General features: G+C 39.4%; 1 protein-coding gene across 1 annotated transcript; it reads left to right on the forward strand.

Annotated features, from left to right (window-relative positions):
* LOC139730751 (uncharacterized) lies at positions 1–25,183 on the forward strand. Its single transcript, XM_071641613.1, has 15 exons — positions 1–137; positions 5,023–5,114; positions 5,935–6,027; positions 6,787–6,915; positions 7,424–7,500; positions 7,843–7,991; positions 10,476–12,050; positions 12,111–13,057; positions 13,860–13,964; positions 14,927–15,006; positions 16,412–16,472; positions 17,125–17,455; positions 18,510–18,714; positions 19,183–19,433; positions 23,622–25,183. Exons 1-15 carry the CDS (start codon positions 8–10, stop codon positions 24,389–24,391), a joined length of 4,995 nt encoding a protein of 1,664 aa, XP_071497714.1. The 5' UTR covers positions 1–7; the 3' UTR covers positions 24,392–25,183.
* The last annotated feature ends 436 nt before the right edge of the window (positions 25,184–25,619 follow it).

Consider the following 25,619-nt stretch of genomic DNA (forward strand, 5'->3'; position numbering starts at 1 on the left):
AAGAGCAATGGCGTCCGTTCACAAGTTTCCCGATTTCGCCGTAATTTGCTCCTTTTTGGAGCGTTATGGAGAATTGTTGCAGCTGCCTGACCTCACCATACCCGAACTTAAAGAAGCCATAGAGGAATCAAAATGTGGTATGTTATGAAGTTATACGGTTTCTATCTCAGCTAAGAAATAAGTGCTGTATGAATATAATTTTCATGTGTTGTCCGTGGCATATAGGGGACTGGCGCTGGCAAGCAAGGTACAGTGAGTGTAGTATCCGCAATGCTGTGCAAGCAATAGCGCCACACACGCACTCAGGTGAACAGCACAGTTTCGTACAGAATACTGGTAGAGAGTGGTAGATAATATACGGTATCGAATACACTCAGTCTCAGTATGGTTGTTGATGCTGGAGTTGTGCCAGCGTCCAGATTTTTCCCAGTAAGATTAAACTGTACTAAACTCAAATATGAATTTATCAGTCCATTCCTGAAAAAGTTAGTGGTCCGACGGAGTGATTTTTACTGGTCTCACTCTCACCTCGGTCTTTATAATAATTCTTTTTCTCTATATTTTCTCCTCGCATGACATTTCATTAGAAACAGACTTTTGTTGATAATAATCTAATGAATAAAACTGAATGAAATTAGAATCTATTGATTCAGTAATATTTGTCTAGATGTGCCTACAGTGACTAGTGCAGTCCGGGAAACCCGCTCATGAGGACCGCCCCCGCGTACGAGGATGGTCCCTCCTCATGAGGACCTCCCCCCTCCTCATGAGGCCCCCCGGGGAACGCCTCATGAGGCCCCCCCCCCCCCCCCCCCCCTTCACTTCTTATTCATCTCACATCTGACGTATAAAATGTCGCAACTTTGCACGGTGATTTTTTGTTACACACACATGTCCACTATCCATGATGAAAAGAAGAAAAAATCCTGTCTGTTTTTTTTTTTTAAATCGAGTTTTAATCACCCGATGCAGAGCGCCCATCAAAACACGGGCGCCAGCGCGTTCGCACAATGCAAGACTGCCGCACCTAGCGGCCTGATCCGACTAAATATTTTCGATGCTTTTTTCTGCGGCTCTCACCTCTCCGCGCATGAATTAGCCTCGTGAAGCTGAAGTCTGACATCTTTTTACACAAATTCGTAACGAGAAAAATTAAATCAGTACCAACCTGATCTTGTCCATATATTCCAAATTACTATTCCACACTGATAGAGTAGGTGGGTAGATGACATACTCCAGTTTGTTAGCAAAATAATCACTTTGTAGGTATGACGAGTTCACTTTCTTCGTCAATTCCGCCCACGATTCCGCCGCCCGCTTACCGTTTGGGCGCTTTCTCTGGAATCATCCCGCGACGCGACGTACGTCGCATCACATCACGCATCCAGCACATACCAGTCTGGTACTTAGTATGTGCTGGATGCGTGATGTGTGCGACGTACGTCGCGTCGCGGGATGATTCCAGAAAAAGCGCCCAAACGGCGGAATCGTGGGCGGAATTGACGAAGAAAGTGAACTCGTCATACCTACAAAGTGATTATTTTGCTAACAAACTGGAGTATGTCATCTACCCACCTACTCTATCAGTGTGGAATAGTAATTTGGAATATATGGACAAGATCAGGTTAGTACTGATTTAATTTTTCTCGTTACGAATTTGTGTAAAAAGATGTCAGACTTCAGCTTCACGAGGCTGATTCGTGCACGGAGAGGTGAGAGCCGCAGAAAAAAGCATCGAAAATATTTAGTCGGATCAGGCCGCTAGGTGCGGCAGTCTTGCATTGTGCGAACGCGCTGGCGCCCGTGTTTTGATGGGCGCTCTGCATCGGGTGATTAAAACTCGATTTTAAAAAAAAAAAACAGACAGGATTTTTTCTTCTTTTCATCATGGATAGTGGACATGTGTGTGTAACAAAAAATCACCGTGCAAAGTTGCGACAATTTATACGTCAGATGTGAGATGAATAAGAAGTGAAGGGGGGGCCTCATGAGGCGTTCCCCGGGGGGCCTCATGAGGAGGGGGGAGGTCCTCATGAGGAGGGACCATCCTCGTACGCGGGGGCGGTCCTCATGAGCGGGTTTCCCGGACTGTAGTGGGGGGAAAGAAAGGAGAATGGCAAAGAAAATTTCCTCTTCGTGAACTGTAAACACAGAAATTGTCGCGCTACAATGTACATTAATATCCCCATACTTTTTGCTACTTCTGGCTAGCACAAACTTTAAAACCCATGAAAATATCTTCACAATTTTCTCTGCGCTTTGTGCGTGGGTTCACAGTTGCGCAGCGCAATTTCTACAACTTGCAAATTCATGTTTTTGAGCCGTTCAGCGCAAGAAATTAATCACTTGAGAATATTGACTTTACACTTCCGACAGTAATACTTTAATTATGTCATGATTATAATGTCTTACACATGAGCTATATCAACTGCTACTGGGTCACACATAGAAAGCTGTGCAGACAAATGATTTACTGTAAAACGAGGAATGTTCGCGTGCATTTTAGTTTTGCGAATTTTGCAAGAGCCAAGATTCGCGAAATTAAGATTCACATGAAAGCTCTTGTCTACACTACACGCATTGAATGTTAGAGGCAACTCGCGAAAAAGGCCGTAGGCTCCAATTCGTGAAAATTTCATGCCGCAAAAATATTGTGTTTTACAGTAGTTGATATACAGTACTCTCCGCTTAATCAGGTACCACTTCATCGGGTACTCCACTTATGTGACTTACAAATTAAAAAACAGTTCCCGATATGTGTTACATTTACTGGATAATCAGGTAGGAATTTTCCAGATTAACCTAATCTATTCCCATGGTATCATGCTGGAAGGCTTTAAAATTTGTGAAGATAATAAAGAACTGTGAGATGCTGAAAGTTGATAGAGAGCTTACATTTGTAGGTTGATGTTTTGACATGTTAAATGTGCTGTGTATGACCGATTCATCGTATGACTGTTGCAAGTGGACACATTTTCGCATGCCTTGTAACAAACCCTTGCACCAGCTCTACATACAGTACACTACTCAACACACATACACAGCGACACATTAATCACTATACATGTGCCTGTGAGCTATGACTAGCTCTCAAGAAAAATGAAAAATAAGCTGACTCCATGGAGACTCTAACCTTTCTTCAGGCCGTTAACTAAAAAAAAAAAACAACTTACAGTCCCCATGAAACACACGGGGATGCTGCAGAATATGTTGCAGCATTTGGCTTCTACAATGTATATGAATATAGGAATCATGTTTCAAAATGACAGATGTTAAAGGACAAGTTCACCTTCATAGACATGTGGGTTGAGTGAATACAGCAATATTAATAGAACACATCAGTGGGAGTTTGAGCAAAATCGGACAATCCGTCAAAAAGTTATGAATTTTTGAAGTTTCTGCTCAGTCACGGCTAGATGAAAAGACTACTATAGCTTGTGATGTCACATGAGTACAACGATATAAAGAAAGAATAAAGAAAATTCAACATATTTCCATTTTTCTCACATAACAAAAGAACACTCGACTTCTCTCTTTCAGAAGGCAGGGGGAATAATAATGCCCTTAACATACGTCAGTAGCAAGTCGAAGAAATGTGCACTTTATTCAAAAAGTAAAGTTTTGCGAAATTCTCTTTTTATTTTCCTTATATAGTTGTACGCATGTGACATCATACACTGTAGTAGTCTTCTCTTCCAGCAGTGACTGCGTAGATACTTAAAATATTCGTAACTTTTGAACGGATTGTCCAATTTTCCTCAAACTTTCACTGATGTGTTCTACTAATATTGCTGCATTCTCTCAATCCTTATGTATATGAAGGTGGACTTGTCCTTTAAGAAGCATGCATGTGGCTTGATGAGGACTCCAGACTGCAAGCAAATTGTTTGCAGAATTACGCTGCAGACACTAAAACTAAGGCTGTTGTGTGACTTTAGATGAGCTGTGGCTGTAAGTAACATACATTGTACTGTGCTGTGTGTCTGATGCAGAGAGGTGTGTGAGTAGAATGTGATATCTGATTAATTGATAAAAGCTGATTCTGTATGTTATCTGGGTTGTGAATTAATTAACATGCATACCGGTTAGTCGGGTACTCCGCTTAATCAAGTAAAAAATGCTCTGCTAGACACTGCTCGCTTAAGCGGAGAGTACTGTACGTTTTACAAAGTCTTTATGTAAACAAATTGTTCTTCCTTCCTACTGTAAGCTGAAGACATATTCAGTGTTAAACTGGTAATCAAGCTTTCTGTCTTTGTGAATAACATTTGATTTCTTTGTTGCAATTTTGTGTTTTGTTGTAAAAAAAGCCTACAAATGATTAAACTTGTGTAGAAAATGTTGCTATAAATGTACATTTTACATTCTTTCATTTTATGTGTGCTGCTCATACTGTTGTCAGCTTACATTAAAATGCAAGTTTACAGAACTTATCAAGTCACAGCCGCTTGAGAGTGGCAAAATTGATGAACTTTCACCTTTAACTGCAATGGTATGTCTGTGTTTACAGTGTAGCTCTTTGCACTCTTTGACATGTCCATTTCATTTGCTATTGCCACATCCCCAAAGTTAAGGGGTAGCTGAGACTTCATAAGCAAACATCATACTCTACATGATCTGCACTATAAAGAACTTGAATTTTTGGTGTTTTTTAAAATAGTTTTTGTAGTGTATCACCTTTCTCTTTCTCATAAAACAACTTTTGTGTTATATTCTTTATGCCACCATTAATCATAAGTTTTCACATGATTATACTAGCACCTCAGTTGCTTCTGTTATTGACTTACTGTAAAAGTGGATATTTTCGCGCGACTAATTTTTTGCGCTTGGCCCGGTACGAAGAGTTTTGCGTGTATTTAATTCCGCGGAATCAAGACATCATGCGCAGGAACATATGTCAAGCAAAAATATTCGCGTGCTTTTATTTGCGAGCTAGTTTTTGGTTGCGCGAAAATTACAACACCGCGAAAATTTCCACTTTTACAGTACTTGTATGGATCAACTTTCTCCATTTGATTCCAGATGTTCCTATCCTGAAAGAGATGATCATTAAGCTCATGAGGCGGCTGGTGAAAAATGTCAATGTGGACAAATGGGAAAGGCATCTAGTCAAGGTGAGGCAATATTTAATCGATCTGATGCTTGAAGTATTACTGTAAAACCAGAAATGTGCGTGTGCATTTTAATTTTTCTGAATTTTACGAGAACCAAGATTCACAAAATTAAAATTCACCCTAAAATTCTTATTTACAGTATTTGCATTGAATGCAGAGACAATTCATTAAAACTTCACGCTGCAAAAAAGGCTATTGGCTCCAATTTAGGAAAACTTTTTGTAGCAAAAATATCTTGCTTTAGAGTACTTGACAGAGAAAGAAACAATGATATCAGACTTTGCTGTTTTTATTTTATCTTGTATCTGTGGCAACATGAAATCTAATGGATCGGACTAAAGCTGTTGGTTCCATGGTTGCTTATGAGCATTTGTTGCTTTCCAAGCAGCCACATAAACAAATCATTTCAATATTCAATTCAGTTCTGTGTAAATTTGTTTAATTTTGAAGTTAGTATGTTTCTTAACAGAGATTTTGTAAATATGATATTCTTTGTATGCTACAACATTGTACATGCTCATGTATCTCATTTTGTATTTGAAGTCATGTTTCTCAGCATAAATTTCAGAGTATTATGTGTATACTCTGATGATATACTTTGTATGCTGATACGTGTTCTAGTATAAAGTCATGTTATTCAACATAAATCTCAGAGTATAACCATAAATCCACTCTGATGATATACTTTGTATGCTGACACATGTTCAAGTATGAAGTCATGCTTTCTCAACATAAATCTCAGAGTATAACTATAAGTATACTCTGATGATATACTTTGATTGCTGATATATGTTCATGTATCTCATTTTGCCCCTCCTAGATAAGCCGCTACTATTCCAGTATGGCTGCATGGGAAGTGGACACTCTTGGATACAGCCAGAGCAAACTGGAAACCAAGCTTGGGATTCTCAAGGTACAATGTGGTGTCGCTGTATTGGTGATGTACTCTATAATATGTCATGTATTTTGTGAGAATATTTCATGAACTGGGACTGGTAAAGCAATTTTGTAAGTGGTCTAATTGAACAAAACTATCCTTTAACATTTCTTGACACTTAAAGGATGAAAGTAAAATTTGAATATTTTGAGCTTGTAAAGTTGAGAGAAAATATACTGTTGGGAGAAAATTTTTTAAGGCCATGTGAATTTGATCAAATCTCATAAGGTTATCAAAAGGTGGCCATATACATGTATAAGCTTTAAGGTTGATTTGCCTATTTAGATGGGAGTCCATAAATTTCACATTATTATGAAAACAGCTGTTTTCTGCAGGATCTATATTGTTTCTTTTTTTTTTCTCTTTCTGTTTGAACTACATTCTTCCGAGGTAACTATTTGATTTTCTTTTAGAGTAAATTACTTCAAGACATCTCACTTTGGCAGTGCAAGTGGAGGTTTCACTCATGATGACTTCTTTTGTTGTTATTGTTGTTGTTGGGGGGGGGGGGGAACTGGTTGTGTATTTTGTCTTGTCTCAACTTTTTCTTTTAGTTTTTAATGAAGGCTTGATTGATATTTTTGAAAGGTAGACAGCAAATATGCTGCTAATATACAAGATTATCATTGGTACATAACGAGGTCTGAAGACAAAAAAATTGATGTTCTTTTTCATACTTGACATCTGGACAGAGGCACATGTATGTCATTGTGAACTTTGACCTTGTTTCCGCAGTATCTATGTGACTCACAATTTGATGAGAAGTCCAAGTTTAAGGCTGCTGTGAATGAGATGGACCCAGAGCAGATGAGAGTGCAGCCCATTGGTAGGGACAAGATGGGGCTGGTGTACTGGTACCAGAAGGTATGTCCTTTAAAAACTATATCTCAATCATTTCAGTGCAGGTGAAATATGACCAGAATTGAATTTACTACAATTTTAAGTGAAAATATGTGCAGGGATGTTTGTTAAAAGCCATAGATCTGACAGGCATTGATATGTTAATCTTGATGTAGAGAAATTATTACAAAATACTGTAAGTTACAGCTATTGAATTGCAAAGCAACATTTGTAAAGTGAGGTCTTATCCTACAAACAAGGATATCCTAATATGATTTCTGCAAACAAAGTGACTGTTTACCCACAAAATTTTGTCATGGAACAACTATCAAGGAAATTTGCTCAGGGACAAAATCCACATTCGTGTCGTTATCACAGTGCCATCATGCTGAGCTTGTAGAGTTACTCCAGTTTCATCAACATTGTTATTGCATTATCTTTAAGCTTTATCCTGCAGTCAGTGTTTTCATTTGTCATCTGACAGTGCTGAAATACATGTGTCACTATAATTTCATTTCCGTTGCCATGGCAGGACCATGATGCCAACATCCGGGTTTACCGAGAGGAGCAGGATGACATGGATAGCTCTACATGGGAGATGGTGTCACAGTAAGAAATGTCCCTTTTTCATGCCTTTTGTCAGTACTCAGGGCTTAATATTAGTGGTGCCCCAATGGCCCAGAGCCACTACAAGTTCAAATTCTGAAATTTATACTTTCTAGAGACTTGGATTGATACACATTGTAATTCATATCTTAGTTGTGCCTGCAAACATGATGACAGATCCGTCACGTAAATAATCTTGGTTGCAGTCAGGGATGGTGGGTCACGATCAAAAATTGCTGTTATCTACTCTCTGAAAGCAACATTGCTATATAGTGAAAGGACAGAACTAGGCTAAGGTGCATATTGGAGTGAAATTTGTGAACTGAGCCATTGTGCTCTTTGCAGGGATCGGGATGATCTCGCTGGACTTCTTGCAGTGTTGAAGAAAGGATCAAATAAACTGAATCCTTTAGAGTTGAAGACAGATGACTCTGAGTCAACAACAACATCAGTGACCAACGAGGAGGAGGCAGATGTGGATATGAAGGAAGAAGGTGAGAAAATATCTTTTTTCAAGTGATTCACAGATGAGAGTTCATTTCCATTAATGTCATGAACCTGAACCTGTGCATTATTACCTCAACGAAAGAGGTTATGTTTTTGCCGGCATTGGTTTGTTTGATTGGTTGTTTTTCTGTTTACAAAATAATTCAAAAAGTTGTGAATGGATTTGGATGAAACTTACAGGGAAAGTTGATAATGACACAAGAAAGAGATGGTTAAATTTTGGTAGTGATCCAGAAATTTTTTTTTAATTTTTTAAAGGATTTTTTCAATCTGTTTGGCAAATAAGGTCAATGAACTTGGAAGTTCAAGCTGCACATACTTGAGGTTTGCATACGCACAATAAAGTGCATACTGTGCTGCTCGAGGCGCCTCACAGCAGGAAGCTAATGAGGTAAACACAGGGCTTTATCATTGATAGATTGGGCAATTTTCAGTATGTCTATGGGGGAGGAAATGAGCTGCATGGCGGAGGGCTGTGCCCTCTGAATGCTTCTCGAGTTTGTTTGATAAAACAGGTCTATGAACTAATTTCATTTACCTTTGTGGGTGAATACCAGTCAGCTACATGTAGAACTTGCTCAAAAGCCAAGAGGTCAGAAGAAAATTAATGTTAAAAAAAACACTGAATTCTACCATAGAATGTTTACAGTAAATTAATGATCAAACATGTACTGCTAAAGTATGTAAATTGTGAGGTCAGTGAGTGTGCATTATGCTTTTTGTGCTGCACATTTTTTTTCATGCACATGCATGTAAGTATGAAAATAGAGAGCACCTTTGTGACTAATTTCAGCGCTTCTGATTGGCTACATTATTGAACCTATTTTATTAATTACCCTATCAAATGAATGGACCCATTACAAAGGTGGTAGAGAGCCATGCTATGACTTAGTCCAACAGTGAGACCAGAGTTAGGGAAAAATTTGTCACATGAACTACTCTGACATCTTTAATGACTGTGAGGAAGTGACAGTGTGTTGGTAGGTACAGCAGGTAATTTGGCCTATTTTTGTCCCCGCCGAACGAGTTCGAGCAGGGGACTATGAAACGGGCTCCGTACGTGTGTGTGTCTGTGCGTCCGTGCGTCCGTCCGTCCGTGCGTCCGTCCGTGTGTGCGTCCGTGTGTGATCAAAATGTTCAATTTGCTACTTCTCTGTCATTTATGAGCCAATTTTTATTCTGTTTGCTTTATATGATAGCACTACATGGGAGCTTCAAAACTTCTACACAGAATTTAAGTTGTGACCTTTGACCTTGACCTTTGACCTATATTGTACATTTGCTACAAAATGCTACTCCTTCCCCATTTCTAACCCGATTTCGATTCCGTTTGCTTTATGTGATGGCACTAGGTGAGGGCTTCAAAACTTCTACACAGAATTTTGACCTTTGACTTCTTTGACCTTTGACCTTGATTTTTGACCTATATTGTACATTTTGCTACAAAATGCTACTCCTTCGCCATTTCTAACCCGATTTCGATTCCGTTTGCTTTATATGATGGCACTAGTTGAGGGCTTCAAAACTTCTACACAGAATTTTGACCTTTGACTTCTTTGACCTTTGACCTTGATATTTGACCTATATTGTGCATTTTGCTACAAAATGCTACTCCTTCGCCATTTCTAACCCGATTTCGATTCCGTTTGCTTTATGTGATAGCACTAGGTGAGGGCTTCAAAACTTCTACACAGAATTTTGACCTTTGTCTTCTTTGACCTTTGACCTTGATTTTTGACCTATATTGTACATTGGCTACAAAATGCTACTCCTTCGCCATTTCTAACCCAATTTCGATTCCATTTGCTTTATGTGATGGCACTAGGTGAGGGCTTCAAAACTTCTACACAGAATTTTGACCTTTGACTTCTTTGACCTTTGACCTTGATTTTTTACCTATATTGCACATTTTGTTACAAAATGCTACTTCCGGCGGGGACATATATTACGCACCGCGTAATTTCTACTTTTCCTTGTATCACAGAATAGTGTCTAGGAAACTACAAATCTTCTCCATCATGTTCAGTAGTTTCAGTGAACAGGTCATGTGATCTGTTTATATCATCTTCCTCTCTGTGTTACCTTTAAAATGAGAGGCTAATGCATAGTGCCTACCAGACCTCGTTGAAAAAAAAAAATAATAAGTTTTTCTCCAAAGATTTTCAGTTTTCCAGTTGAGTGATAGTGCTGAAGCAATTGTCTTTCATTGCATTTGGTTTGAAGTACAGTGCACTCCTGTTATAATCAACATGGTTATAGCGAAATTCCGGTAACGACAAAATAAAAGTTCAGGCAGGATGAGCTGTATGTATTTTTATTTTTTCTTTGTTCGGTTATAACGAAATTTCGATATGAATAAAGAACACTGTCGGTCCCGATGACTTCGTTGTAATGGGAGTCCACTGTACTTCAGTGATGTCATTTTTTACTGGTATTTTCTTACAAATATGATTTCTTTGTCATGTCCATAGCCACAAAGCCATCGCGCTGTGGAACACCAGTTCCATTTAACATCAAAAAGGAAACGGTGAAGGAAGAGACAGAAGTAAAAGAGATGGAAGTCAAACAAGAATCTGGAGATTTGAAAATTTCTAATCAAACTCCGAAGGAAGAATCTGATGAGAAAACATCTGCTGAGGTCAAAGATGAGAAGTCACCAAAGGTCAAGGAGGAATCGCTAGAGGTCAAAGAGGAATTACCAGAGGTCAAGGAAGAGTCACCAAAGGTCAAGGGGGAAGTACCAGAGGTCAGGGAAGGATTACCAGAAGTCAAGGAGGAATCACCAGAAGTCAAGAAAGAATTACCAGAGGTCAAGGAAGAGCAGCAGGTCAAAGAGGAACCACAGAACACTGAAAATTCGACAGCTGAGGATACAAAAGACCTGCAGGAAAAATCAGTTAATAGGATCAAAGATGCTGTTGAGATAAAGAAGGATGATGAACTTATCAAAGAGGAGATGACAGGGGATGAAAAATCAGTAAAGCGTGAACAGCCAGTGATGTTTGCAGAAAAGATGGAAGCAGAAAGAAGTGTGTCTCCAGCTGAAAGAGCATCCCAAGAACAGACAATCCACATCAAACGGGAGTCAGTGATTGTCAAGGCAGAATCCAAGATTAAAGACACTCCACTAGCTTTTGGCACAAATATAGCCAACTGTGATTTACCAGGCAAAAAAGATGGTATAGATATTGGTGATGTCGGGAAGGTAGAGAGTGAAATTAAAGCAGAGAATGCTCAAGCAAGGGTAGATTCTGTGAATCTTGACAGATCATCACCCAAAATTACCAGTGAGACAAGAAGTGCAGAAGATAAACATGCTGTCAGCGACCAGGGTCAGAAGAGTTCAAAAGATGAAGAAAATCAGGAAAGAAAGGACCTGGATAAAGATAACAAGAAAAGTGAAGATAATTGTAAACAAATGAGAGATGGAGAAAACAAGAAGCCAGATGAAGGAAAGACGGAGCATTCACAAAGGGTTGTCCCTGGAGGAAGATCGGTACCTCCTCCAGCCCCAGCTCCTCTTGCCCCAGCTCCTCCCAGGAGCATGTTCATGAGACCTTGGGAGACCACTCCTGCACAACTTGAGCGAGAAAGGGAGAGGAAAGTGAAGGAAAAACAGGTTGAGGAGAGACAGAGAGAGGAAAGGGAAATCTTGGACAAGTCAAAGGATGTTCAGATGCCAGGACTTATGGGGAGGGATGGTGCCAGGACAGAGGAATTGAAGAGTGCACCAGTAGAAGACACGAAGTCAGTCCTTGATGTCGTTCATGGAGAGGTGGTAGAAAAATCATCAGTGTCTAGCAAGGAGGAGAGTGTAGAGAAACCAATGGAAAAAGCTGATGGTAGTAGAGAATCCTTAGAAACAAACATCAAGGACACTGCAGAGAGAGGACATACAGAAACTTGCTCTCCTGCAGAAAGTAACAAAACAAGTGATTCAAAAGATGATTGTGAGATGGAACAAGAAGGGGAAGCCAGTGGTGCTCAACCTGCTGGTGACGATAAAAGCTGTGACATTGCCAAAAGTGACACTGAGAAAGAGAAAGATATATCTAGTCCAGAAATAAAGAATAAAGAAGAGCATTCATCTGAAACTGTTAATAAAGATGAAGCAGCTGCAAAAGAAGGAGAAGAAAATGTAGACACCAATGAAAATACAATAGAGACAGACCCAAACCAAACAGACACTACCAGTCTGAAAGACTCTGGAAAAGATGGCCTGGATAGTGAAGCAAAAGAAGATGTGGCAGAATCTAATAATACAGGCATTGCAGATGAAGACAAAGCAGTATCACAAGATACAGAAAGTACAGTAGAAGCAGAGAAAGAAAAAGTGGATAGCATACAGGGTGAAGGACCTCAGGACTGTAGTGAGAAAGATTCTGATAAACCAGTTGGTGATGAGTGTGATGGAATAACAGAGAGAGAAGAAGGGGCTGTCGAAGACCAGCAAACTAGAGGAACCCGTTCACTGAGAGCCAGGAGAATTAAAGAGGATGACAAGAAAGAGGAGGATGAAAAGGAAAAGAAGAAGACAGGTCCTCCAAGGAGAAGAGGAAGACCAAAGAAGAAGACGGCCGCTTCCAGTCAGGAGGAGAAAACTAGTCAGGATGATGCTACCAGTCAGGAGGAGGGGGAAGAGACCAGCAAAAAACGTGACCCAGCATCAGTTGTCTTTCAGGAGGAGCAGGATGACATCAAGAGCCAGGGAGATGAGGATGAGGAAGAAGAAGAAGATGATGATGACGATGATGAAGATGATGATGATGATGATGGGTTGCCCAAGAAACGTGGTCCAAAGAAAAAGGGTGTCCGCACTGCCAGGAAGAAAAGGAAGAGGAAGCCAGCCAAACTCCGTTTCACTCCAAAGAGGAAGGCATCCCAGAAGGCTTCTACCAAGATTGTGGAGATGGAGAAGGATGATTATGAAGAGAATGATAACGCTAAGAAGACTAAGAAAATATCAAAGAAAGATATTGACAGTGACTGGTTGTCAGAAGAGAATGATGATACACCATGTTGCAAATGTGGTCTGTACAATCATCCACAATGGGTAAGTCCGTGAATTTAAAGTACCCTATCAATTTATTTTATGTGTTTCTTCCATCATACATGACATGAACAGCAGCAACTGCAGAATTGATACAAAGACCAGATATTTTGACAAAGTGTTGCTTTCTATTATTGGTTGTTGGCAATCTTTAAATGTTTTCATGGAATATATCAATCGTTTTATATATTTCACTATATTTTGAATAAACATCCAGGAAAGATAAATTTGTATCCTGCATAGGCCATCATACCATGTTTTGATTATTGCAAGATGACATTTCCTCCAATTTGCAAAGTTTGTTTGGACCAATTCTTTATAGACGTACAGTTGTGTGACCTTGAACTCCCGCAATGTTACATTATATCTTACCATAATCCATTGTTTCCATTTAACTTAGTTGAGGTTGGTTAAAGTTATAAAAACCAAATGATCATTTAGGAAACATTAAAATGGCTGTAGTGAGACTACTTGTAACAATAGTATCTACGACAAATGATATAATGAGCAGCATTAATAATAATGATAATGATAAAGGACATTTATATTGCGCAGCTACTATAATAATATACTCTACTGCGCATTACAAAGTAATATACATAATTCAAACATAAAATGCATTACTTCAAAAGATGACTATGCAACAGAAGATTAGAAATCACGAGTCAGTCTTAAATGGTAGATTTGAATGCTCAGTCCATTGCTCATGGTGCAGTGTATATGTGAAGCAACGTTGATGGTGGTTAATCCAAACCTACTCCTACCCCCCCCCCCCCCCCCCCCCCAACCTGGTCTCCCTGCCCAGATCTTGCTGTGTGATAAATGTGATGCTGGGTACCACACTGCCTGTCTTCGCCCTCCTCTCATGGCCATTCCTGATGGAAATTGGTACTGTCCCAAGTGTGAGCACGTAAGTCTGGAATCGTCCTTGATTCTTACTCCACATCCAGCACAAATCACTGAAGAGTTAGCACTGTTACCGCTGTTGGTTACATTGTTTGTATAATGAAAATGGTTGTTTAAGATGACGATCGCAAGAGATTTTAAGGCTTACATGCAGGTATGGAATCCCATAATCTGTTATGGTGTATAATGACTGCCAACGCTTCTACACGGCAAGTTTTTTGCTAATTTTGTTTCGTGATAAAAGTACGCTTGATTGGTTTTGACAGAAAAATCGTCTGGTTGTAAAATGATTTTATTTATAATATGTAGTGCTGTAGAGCTTACTGTGTTGTCAAGGCATATACATGTACATGTGTCCATGTATAAAGTAGTATTTATGCAGTTAGTGACCTGTCCCCATGCAATGTATCTTTTGTAATTATTTAAATGCCTGATTGTAATAATGATAATATTTTGTGAAATGTTCATAGTATATCCTTACGATGCTGCTTCACCTGGAAGGCATATTGCCCGTATTTCTAGAGTTCACCATAGGTAGACCACTCTCCATTACCTTTGCTTTGGTTGCTATGATCATGTTTAGGCTTGTACAGCGATGGGATGATAATATTGCAGAGATCACTTTTAAGGTTTCCACATCAATCCTATACTCTATGGCTTCCATCTTGATCCAGGAGTTGTTATTCTCTCACAGCCTTACTCTAATCAAGTTTATTGAATCAAGCAAGGCACGGGATGTGCATTCTAATGAGTTGTTCAAGCTTTTGGGTGTAAAATGACTAGTTTCTAGTTCAAATATATTGTTCATGCTGTTGTCACAGTGGTATATGACAAGGAACAGAATAAAGGAGGACTATTTCTCAGTCCCACCTATGTATGTTCCTGTGTGTGTGCCTCTCTATTTAAGTCCCATTGATTGCACCTGTGAACATCGGTATGTCTTCTCTCCACCATCTCTGCCGACAGGAGGACCTAATTATCAAGCTGCAGGAAAAGTTGGAGGACCTCGATGCTGACCTGAAGAAGAAAGACAGACAGGAGCGCAGGTAAGACTGACCAATATGCAACGCTGCACACTGGCACTGACCAGTAAAAATCACTGTTGGACCAGTAACTTTTTCGGGACTGGACCAGTAAAAGATGGAAAAACTGGGTACCTACTGGTCCTATAGACATGTCCAACCAGTAGAAAAAATGGGTTAGTGTGCAGCCCTGCAATATGTAATGAATGATGATGATGATGATGATGATGATGATGATGATGATGATGATGATGATGATGATGATGATGATGAAGAAGATGATGACGATGATGATGAAGATGATGACGATGATGATGATGATGATGATGATGGTGGTGGTGATGATGATGATAATGATGATTATTGTAATCGAAATAATTATCCATTTTTACAAAGTGCATATAACAATATGCCCCCAAACACAATATTGTGTATTCAGATAAGTGATGTGTTTATGATTGTGTGAAATTTTTGCTAGAAATTAAAAATATATGAAGTGAAATTACATGTAAATATATATTTCATCTCTGTTCTAGGAAGTGAAAGGACAGAGGAAAGGAGACAGTTTGATGGTCAACAAAATCTTGTTATTCAGTTATTCAACATGAAAAAGTATTTAAATTCATGAAGTTCTTCCGTCGAGATGTTTTCATTGCAACTGATTGACAAATTGCCCTACATCGACGTAAATAAGCACTGAATTGATCAGTGTTTTAGTAGTAGCCATGATAAAAAATCATGGGCGTACATACTCGAGCAGGATTCAAACCTACGACCTCCTGATCACTGGACAGGCGTCATTTCCACTAGACCACCGAGCTTTCGCCCGACAGCAAGTGTTGGTTCTAATCCTTATAGCATGCAGCGGGTACTGCTTTGTTATTTAAATTCATGAAGTTCTTCCGTCGAGATGTTTTCATTGCAACTGATTGACAAATTGCCCTACATCGACGTAAATAAGCACTGAATTGATCAGACCACTGAAGCAAATCGAATGGGGTTTTCTGTAAAATGTGGGAAATGAGTTACAGTTTCATACCCTGAAATTGTATTTGGATTGATTGACTATTTTGAAGTTATCATTGGAGAGGGTCCCGTTGTAATTTTTTTGGGGGACATACGGTATTTGCAGATTCCAACCATTTTGAACTTGGAGGAGAGTATCTGAATTTTGACCATTCCCCACTCTTGTTTCATGAAAACTTTCCTACTTTTCTTGATAGTTTTACTACACACTCCAATGAGAACTGCTTTTTCTTTCCTACCTCTGAGCCAAATCATCCCTGTTTTTTTCAGTTACAAAGGTTGGGATGCTCATATCTCTTGTTTTGAATGTGTGTGTCTCAAGACAAGGCATGGCTTCAGAGTGATCAAGAGCTTCATCAGTTTTTACTCTGTGATTTATCTTTTCTATGTGTTTGGAATGCAGGAAGGAAAGGAAAATCAAATGGAAGTACACTGAGGTGTGTGCAGAGAACATCTTACCTGAGGTATGTTTTGAGAAGTCTTTCAATAAATAGACGAGTGTAACAACTCCGCTGTGAGGTCTTATCTCATTACAGCGCTCCCAATTTCATATATTCAAAACTCTTGTAGTATAACGTAGGAGAAATGGCTTTTTTGCCCCATGCCAAGAGGCTTACACAATCATTTTGGGGACCATCTTCTTCAAAGTTCGGCAGCACGCAGTATTTTCACATGTGACCATCACGAAATGTTGTGCTGGTCACATTTCAATTAGGCTAAAAATGCTGACTGTAGGAGTAAGTCAGTATCCTTTGATTAATCTTTAGATTTAATTTTCTTTTTTGTTTTCTGCTAGAAGTGTTCCTGGAGGTCATAGTTTCTATCACTTAAATAAATAGCCAGTTAGGAACATCCAGTTACTATTGTCTTGTATGGTAATTCTAAGCTCAGAATCTTGTCTGTCATGGTTTAACTTAAACTGAAATATGGGATATAGCATCTTCCAGTTGGTTTATTGTTTGGTTTGTATGAACTGAAGTAAAGTCTATTTGTTATCGCTTGATACCATCCATTAAAAACAAAAACTAATGAAGCAAAATGAAGCAAGCTTTGTCGCTAGAAATTTGTTACAGGGTAAATAATGCAAGATTTGCAAACAATGTTTCATTCCTTCAGCTGGAGACTGTGGTGCGTGCCAAAAAGCAGAGAGAACCAGAAGAATCAGACGAACGGTCAAGAGAGGAGCGTCACCGTCACCATCACCGTCCCCGTAGCCACGCGTCTCGCTCACACCGCTCCCATGGGTCCCGTGGCTCACGACATCATCGACCAAGGAGGCGGCGGCATCGGCCTCGGAGTGACTTTGTTGTGCCTGACTACGAAGATGACTACGAGGTAGTGAGTCGACGGTCACAGCGTTCACGAAAGACCATCGACTATAGCTTTAATGACTTTGACTCGGCAATCAAATCAGCAATTCATGAGGAGGTGGAGGAACACAAAAAAGGTGAGTGTGTCTGTCTTTACAAATGTCAACAGTGCTGTGTCCCCGATACCTGTCTTTGGCATGGTACAAAGCATATTTGCACATATACTTTCACTTTCAAAGTTTTGTAAAAGTCTTGTCTATTGTATACCTCTTAAAACATCATTATCAACATTTGATATAAATGACTTGAAAGCAGACTCTCATACTGGGTGATGTTGTCATGAAACGTCATGCATTCCGAAGGGAAATGGCTGAACCTCTGGGGGCAGGCTTGATTTTGTGTAATACTGCTACTGTACATACAAGAAAGGTATGCTCTTGAGATGGAAATGATTCGCAGCCATAGTAGTGATTTCCAAAATCTTTGTCTGTCTTTTCACATTCATTTATTTGTATAATTTGATGTGCGAGACACAGATGCATTATCTTATGACACACTTAAAATTTTGGGATGGTTTTATTCTTGTGAATTTTGTTAGTTGATTTTTACTGTAAAAGTGCATATTTTCGCATGAGTAATTTTTCACGCTCTGCCGAGCAAGATGAATTTGGCTTTTATTTTATTCCGTGGAATGAAGACATTACATGGTGGTACATGTAACAAGCAAAAATATTCATGCCAGTTTTTGGTCGTGTGACATGCACGAAAATATCCACTCTTACAGTATATTTGCAAAATTATCAACACACCAACTACTGACCTCTGTAGCACAAATTCATTGTTTATTATTTCCAAGGGAGAAAATGACGAACTTCATTTTTTTGAAAGGGGATGATACTTATTTCTCTTTCCACTGCTGTGGTTCTTACTTGCAAATTTACTTTTCACAGATACAAGTCTTGATTTGTTCAGTATTATGCTCATGACATATAAAACGGTTACAGCAGTCATTAAGTTGTTTGTGTTGTGATGATGTACAATATATACCATGTGCTCATTGGAGTCTGTTTATACCTTCAGATCTGTCTATTATGGCCACCCAAAGGCGACAAAAGAGTGGCCATTATAGACAGGTGGCCACTAAGGAGACACCTGTCTGACTAGTTTTTTTTTCCTGTTCAATCCCTGTAGCGGAGCAAGAGTACAAATCAAGGCGTGGCATCAGCCGGGGGAAAGACATGTCTACCATCATGGGAGAGGAGGAGGAGGAGGAGGAAGAGAAGGAGGTGGGGCCTGAGGGAGGCAGATTAGGGGCGGGGCGTCGTAAGCGGCGGCTTAACGACCTTGACTGGTCAAGTGATGATGACAAGAATAGTGAAGACTTCCAGTTAGACAGGTAAGATCACAATAATTCAATTTGATATCTGAAAAATTAATGTCCAAGCAAACATCACTTTCTCTTTAAACACTTGCAGATTGCAATTATTTTGTACAATAAACTTTTTATTGTTTTCATACTCTCTAATGAATGAAACTGATACATTTTTGCTTGATTTTCAGTTGTGAATTTATTTCGTGCAGGAATAGCAATACAATTTAATGCTGAGTTAGTGAAGCAAAAAAAGAAAAACACAAAAATACTTGATTTTCCATCTTAAATATGTAATGACACCATAGTTTTTGCATATAGATCAATTTCTCAGAGTGGGTTTGTACTTCTGTAACTTGTCCATAGTCACAGACATAGTGTGATAGGTTGACATGAAGGGTAAAAACTGTGTAGCAAAAATAATGCCACTAGTGTTTGCACATTCAAACTAGATTGTATGTTCTTTGTATGCTCAAATTGTATTTCGACCACCAGTGAGAATGCGAGTGAGTCTGCTGAAGAGAGTGCAGTCAGCAATTTCTCCGATGCCAGCGATGACAGCTTCGCCAACTCTCGCCGTCGGGCTAGTCGGAGACAGGGCGGTAGGAGGCGTGGCCGGCGGTTCATGGACCTTCCTCGCAGGCGGAGTGAGAGGGGGAGGAAACGTGTTCGGTATTACAGTTCGGCTGAAGATGATGAAGAAGGCAGCTTTTACTCCGGGAGTTCAGCTGGCAGCTACTATTCAGGTACGATCTGCTCCTATGTATTTTTTTTTTTCTTTCACAATAAAGTACAGTGACCCTCATCTTGACTATCTATCCATTGCCTTCTCAAATTCCTCCGGTGTTTGTTCATTGCTGTTTAAAGACCTGTATGAGTCAGTAGCTCATATTCCTCATAAAGTGCGAAGAAAGCCATCGACATAGCTGTCTGTGTGATTAGATATTTTTTATTCTTTCTGTCCTAGCCCTAAATGATATGATTTGACTGTTGGAATATACCTTTTCTTCTGTCTATATCAAATAAATTCTGTATTGAGAGTAAAACCAGAAATTTTGTAAGCATGAAACTCGTCAAGATTTGCAAAAGTATTATGCATGCAAAAGTTCAACAAGTCCTTGTATTGATAGTAGACATAGTATACTCATAATATTTTTCATGGTAAAAAGATTGTGAAAATGTCATGCTGTGAAGAAAGCCATTGGCTCCAATTTGTTAAAATCTGATGCCATGAATATTTCAGGTTTTACAGGAATGACTGCATGTTGTAGGCATGCAAACTATGCAGTTCAGCAGTTTTATAATTAGAATGAACTGCTGTCCTTGGCACCATGCACTGAGTCATCAAAGTGAATGACTTCCTCAGTCCTGTTTGATGTGATGTATTTAGCCATCTGTTACTAGACAAATACTGTAAACGCAGATATTTTCGCTCTATCTTTGGCTAGCACGAATTCTAGATCCCTCAAAAATGTCCTCATAATTATCTCTCCACATTTTGAATGGGTTGAATTGTAGCCTTCAGTGGTGCCTCCTTCATACAAGTGTGTGTTTGCATGTGCATGTGCTCTAGCAGTATTCATTTGAGTGCATGTGTGTGTGCAGTACTTGCAGTTTCTACACATCCAAATAGATCAGGCAACATGACTTCTGTGTGAATGGATGAAAACATACGAGTATAAAGGGATTGCGCAGCTAGAATAAAAAAAACCCCACAAATACTGTATGTTTCTCGAGCTCTTCAGCGCAAAAAATCAATACCACGAAAATATTGACGTTTACAGTAATGCACACTACTTGGAATGCTTTTAGTAAGAATTATCCACGCAGTAGTAACTTCAGAAAAGTCATAGACACACATGGTAGAGCAGATGGTGTTTTGAACTATTCACAAGTTAAGGAGGGGTCTAATTTTGCCACCACCTGGTTAAAGGACAAGTTCACCTTCATAAAAGTAAGGATTGAGAGAATGCAGCAATATTAGTAGAACACATCAGTGAAAGTTTGAGGAAAATTGGACAATCGATGCAAAAGTTATGAATTTTTAAAATTTTTGTGTTGGAACTGCTGGACGAGGAGACTACTACAGCTTGTGATGTCATATGAGTACAACAGTATAAAGAAAATGTAAAGAAAATTAAACATATTTTCAATTTTTTCACATAACAAAAGAGCATTTGACTTGCCTCTTTCTAAAGGCAGGGGGAATAATATTACCCGTAACATATGTCGGTAACGAGTCAAGGGAATGTGTACTTTTTTCAAAAGATGAAATTTTGTGAAATTCTCTTTATATTTTCCTTATATTGTTGTACGCATGTGACATCGTACACTGCAGTAGTCTTCTCATCCAGCGGTTACTGCACAAAAACTTCAAAAAATCATAACTTTTGAACGGATTGTCCGATTTTCCTCAAACTTTCAAAGATGTGTTCTACTAATATTGCTACATTTTCTCAATCCTTATGTTTATGAAGGTGAACTTGTCCTTTAAGTTATGGGCATTATTCATCTTATACAAGGATGACATGATTTGAATTCTGTGTCGGCCATTGCAAAATTCCCAGGCCAGCACCAGCTCCAAGCTACATGAACTGCATGCACAAACAATTCAATGCATATCATACTTGGACAATGCAGCTGAGTGCAGACGAGCGGTTGTTATTACCGGTCATTAGTATGATAATGACCAGTGTAAAGTAAAGTAAGGCCATTAGGCAACATAAAAGACTGATCACGTGACAGCACTCAGCCAATCATATGACTTGCTTCCATAGCATGTAATATTCTTGAAAGGCTCATTGCGGCTTTAGCCTGAGAGTACATTCTGATTTGTTTCTATCATCACATTGAACAATTGTCTTCCTTCCAAGAGCTTCCAGAGTAAGATGTATCATTTACAACATTGTAACATGTTTAAAGGAAACCAAACCCCAAAGATGAATGTGGATTGAGTGAAGTACAGTCACACATGATCACATTGAAACATGGATATTTTTTTTTCCATGAAGGAAGAAACAGCAAATTCATGCTCTCATGAAAAGTAAACTTGATATTCCAGTTTTGTGACTATAAAAAGATTTGTGCAGGAAGGAAGGTAGAGCTTACATAAACTTGATGGATCAAAACAGGAAGGTGAAGGGCAGAACACTAAATCTTTCACTTTTCCAATCATGTTACAAACCTTTCGTGCAAATTTTCCCACAATTGTAGCCAGTAGATGTGAGATACAAATACTGATTGTGTTTGAATGTTGCCGCACACTTTAAATGTTTTAGTGATTGGAAAGGCAGTAACGAGTCAGTGATGCTGAAATGGCCTTTATCTGCATAACTTTATTAAACATGCATTATGTCATAGAGTGTAATGAATTCAGCTACTGAAGTGAAATCCATGTCATGAAACTTCCCTGATGGTTTGAATGAATAATCTAATTCCTTCCTCAGTTGAGACTGTTGTCTACTGTAAAACAAGATATTTTCGCACATTGCCACTGGCATTCAATACATACAGTGTAGACAAGAACTTTCGCATCCATTGAAGTCCTCAGAATACCAATTTTGCACATGATTAAGGAGTTAGTAACTTCCCGATTTAATTATGAATTCTATAAAACACTTAATTGTCCCCGCCGAACGAGTTCGAGCAGGGGACTATGAAACGGGCTCCGTACGTGTGTGTGTCTGTGTGTCCGTGTGTCCGTGTGTCCGTGTGTCCGTGTGTCCGTCTGTCCGTGCGTCCGTGTGTGATCAAAATGTTCAAAATGCTACTCCTTCGCCATTTCTAACCCGATTTTGATTCTGTTTGCTTTATATGATAACACTACATGGGAGCTTTGAAACTTCTATACAGAATTTCAGTTGTGACCTTTGACCTTGACCTTTGACCTATATTGTACATTTTGCTTCAAAATGCTACTCCTTCGCCATTTCTAACCCGATTTTGATTCCGTTTGCTTTATATGATGGCACTAGGTGAGGGCTTCAAAACTTCTACACAGAATTTTGACCTTTGACTTCTTTGACCTTTGACCTTGATTTTTGACCTATATTGTACATTGCCTACAAAATGCTACTCCTTCGCCATTTCTAACCCGATTTCGATTCCGTTTGCTTTATGTGATGGCACTAGGTGAGGGCTTCAAAACTTCTACACAGAATTTTGACCTTTGACTTCTTTGACCTTTGACCTTGATTTTTGACCTATATTTTAAATTTTGCTACAAAATGCTACTCCTTCGCCATTTGTTACCCGATTTAAATTCCGTTTGCTTTAAGTGATGGCACTAAGTGAGGGCTTCAAAATTTCTACACAGAATTTTGACCTTTGACTTCTTTGACCTTTGACCTTGATTTTTGACCTGTATTGTACATTTTGCTACCAAATGCTACTCCTTCGCCATTTCTAACCCGATTTCGATTCCGTTTGCTTTATGTGATGGCACTAGGTGAGGGCTTCAAAACTTCTACACAGAATTTTGACCTTTGACTTCTTTGACCTTTGACCTTGATTTTTTTTACCTATATTATACATTGGCTACAAAATGCTACTCCTTCGCCATTTCTAACCCGATTTTGATTTCGTTTGCTTTATGTGATGGCACTAGGTGAGGGCTTCAAAACTTCTACATAGAATTTTAACCCTTGACTTCTTTCACCTTTGACCTTGATCTTTTTACCTATATTGTACATTTTGCTACTAAATGCTACTTCCGGCGGGGACATATTTTACGCACCGCGTAATTTCTACTTTTCCTTGTTAAGACCTCAAAATGCCACCCCTGTCATTATACTTTAGCTATAATCGTTATGAGCAGAATTAAGTCATAGGCAAAATAAATAACTGGTCAGGTCACGTTAAAGCTCTCAACCAATCATTTGATTAGGATCTGCGTCATCAATTTATATTAACCTTTACCCTTATTTGACTGACAGGGAGTGAATCGGAGGGTGAGGAGTGGACGTCAGGGAGGAGGAAAGCAGCAGCTAAAGTCATCTCCTACCGGGAGTACTCCGACAGTGATGCCTCCAACAGCAAGTCTAAGAAGAAGAGACTGAAAGTCAAGAGCTCTAGCTCACCCTCATCCTCCTCATCTTCATCGGAGGAGGAGGACTATACCCAGAGGAAGAGGAAGTTCCGCATCGACAGTGACGATGAGGATGAGGAGGATGCGGAGGACAAGGGAGTGGAGGAGAAGCCAAAGGCCAGGAAGATGCTGGACTCTGACAGCGATGACAGCGACAGTCGCAGGAAAAAGAAGAAGAAAAGCAAGGATCTGCAGAGGACGTCTCTGCGTAAGATGTCAACGCGAATTGATTACAAGAAGATGGCTGGTGAGAGCTCAGACTCGGAGGAGGAGGGGGGTGAGGATGGTGAAAGGTGGCAGCAGGATTCCAACAAGGAGAATGAGGAGGACTCGATGTCTGAGAAAAGCAGTGAGGGAGTGAGCAGCCAGGATAGGGTGAGGACTAGCAAGCAGGAGGGTAAGGCAGCCAACCCTTACTCTCAAGTGGGACAGTCTTACATTCCAACTACAGTCAATGGTGGTGCCAGTACTGGAGAGTATTACAGTGGGACTGCTCCATCAGGCCAGAGGGGTGCAAATAGCGGTGCTAATGGAGGGACTGTCAATGGTGAAGGGGAGGAGGAAGATGACCTTCTACAGGTCACTGACCTCATTGACTATGTGACTCAGGACATATAATGTCAAAGGTTAAAGGCTGTATTTGCTGAATAAGTTATGTGTATATCTTGAAAAAAGCCATTGTGCATATATCTACATTTCATCTAGTTATGCATATTTTTGAGAGTAGTTTATGTTATGTTAAGTGGATGTGATCGTGGAGTTAATATCTAGAAGTGGGAAAGGATGAAATCGTAATTTGATCTGATTTGGAAGGTTCTACATTTATGTCCCTCGTAGTGTTGTACACCATTGCATTGTCTTGTCGCCTTCCAAAGGGAACATATTGTGTAAGCTGCAAACCTGCCTTGAAATTTCATCTGAAATACCTGATTAAAGAGACATGATAATCATGAGTATGATGAGATTGATCAGGGCTAAAAAAATTATGAAAACAATAAGTTTCCTCCATATGATTTTCTAGGAGTTTTAATGCAGCCAGATATTGGAATACCAGTTTGTCATGAAAGAGGAAATTGAGTGGATTAGTAATCAAGGCGAAAAGCCTTACCCTGTAATGAACTTTTACATGAGCAATACAGATTGTAGCATGAACTGATGATCTGTTTGGAAAATTCATCATAGTATTCATGTCAAGGTACTCATTTTACTCTTCCTGAAAGATTAGACTGTTGTGCCACATCAGCTGAAAAACATCGAAAGCATTTACAGAAAGGCTAGAATAATTGAGTCATAACTTTGTTTCGTATTGTCAAGTCCGAGAATAGTTAGTTGGAGGTAAGATTTCACCAATAATTTCTTCCTGTAACCGAATGCTGTCCGAGATGAACTCTGTCTGCGAAGTAGAGGAAAATTTACGAAGCACGGCCGCTCCCATTCATTTTATCATAGTAGTTATCACTATCAGGACTAAGGTAATGATCATGATGATGATAGATGAAATAGACATGGTATTTATAGTTCTTCATTTTATAGTGCCTTTTCATGAAGTCTTGTGCGAGATATTACTTTCTTACTCCAGTCACCAGAATCAAACTTACCCTTATGGTACACTCGCTCTGCTCCCCTTATAGCATTCCAGTTTGTACTGGGAGTGCACGCATGGTGTAACAACCACAGTGAAGTCAAACTTTCTACTGGGCTCCCCATAAACTCACTATAGCATAGGGGAGTATTGTACAGTGGTCTATGTTCCTTCTGTTCCATGTCCCCCTTGCTTGTGAAATAAAATAGGAAATTATTGTAATGGAATGAAGTGACAATTTCCTTCACAATCTTATCAGCAGAG

The sequence above is a fragment of the Diadema antillarum genome, unplaced genomic scaffold (genome assembly GCF_040938485.1).
Source record: "Diadema antillarum isolate AM-2024a unplaced genomic scaffold, OU_Dant_1.0 seq00000333_RagTag, whole genome shotgun sequence".
Classification (NCBI taxonomy): Eukaryota; Metazoa; Echinodermata; class Echinoidea; order Diadematoida; family Diadematidae; genus Diadema; species Diadema antillarum.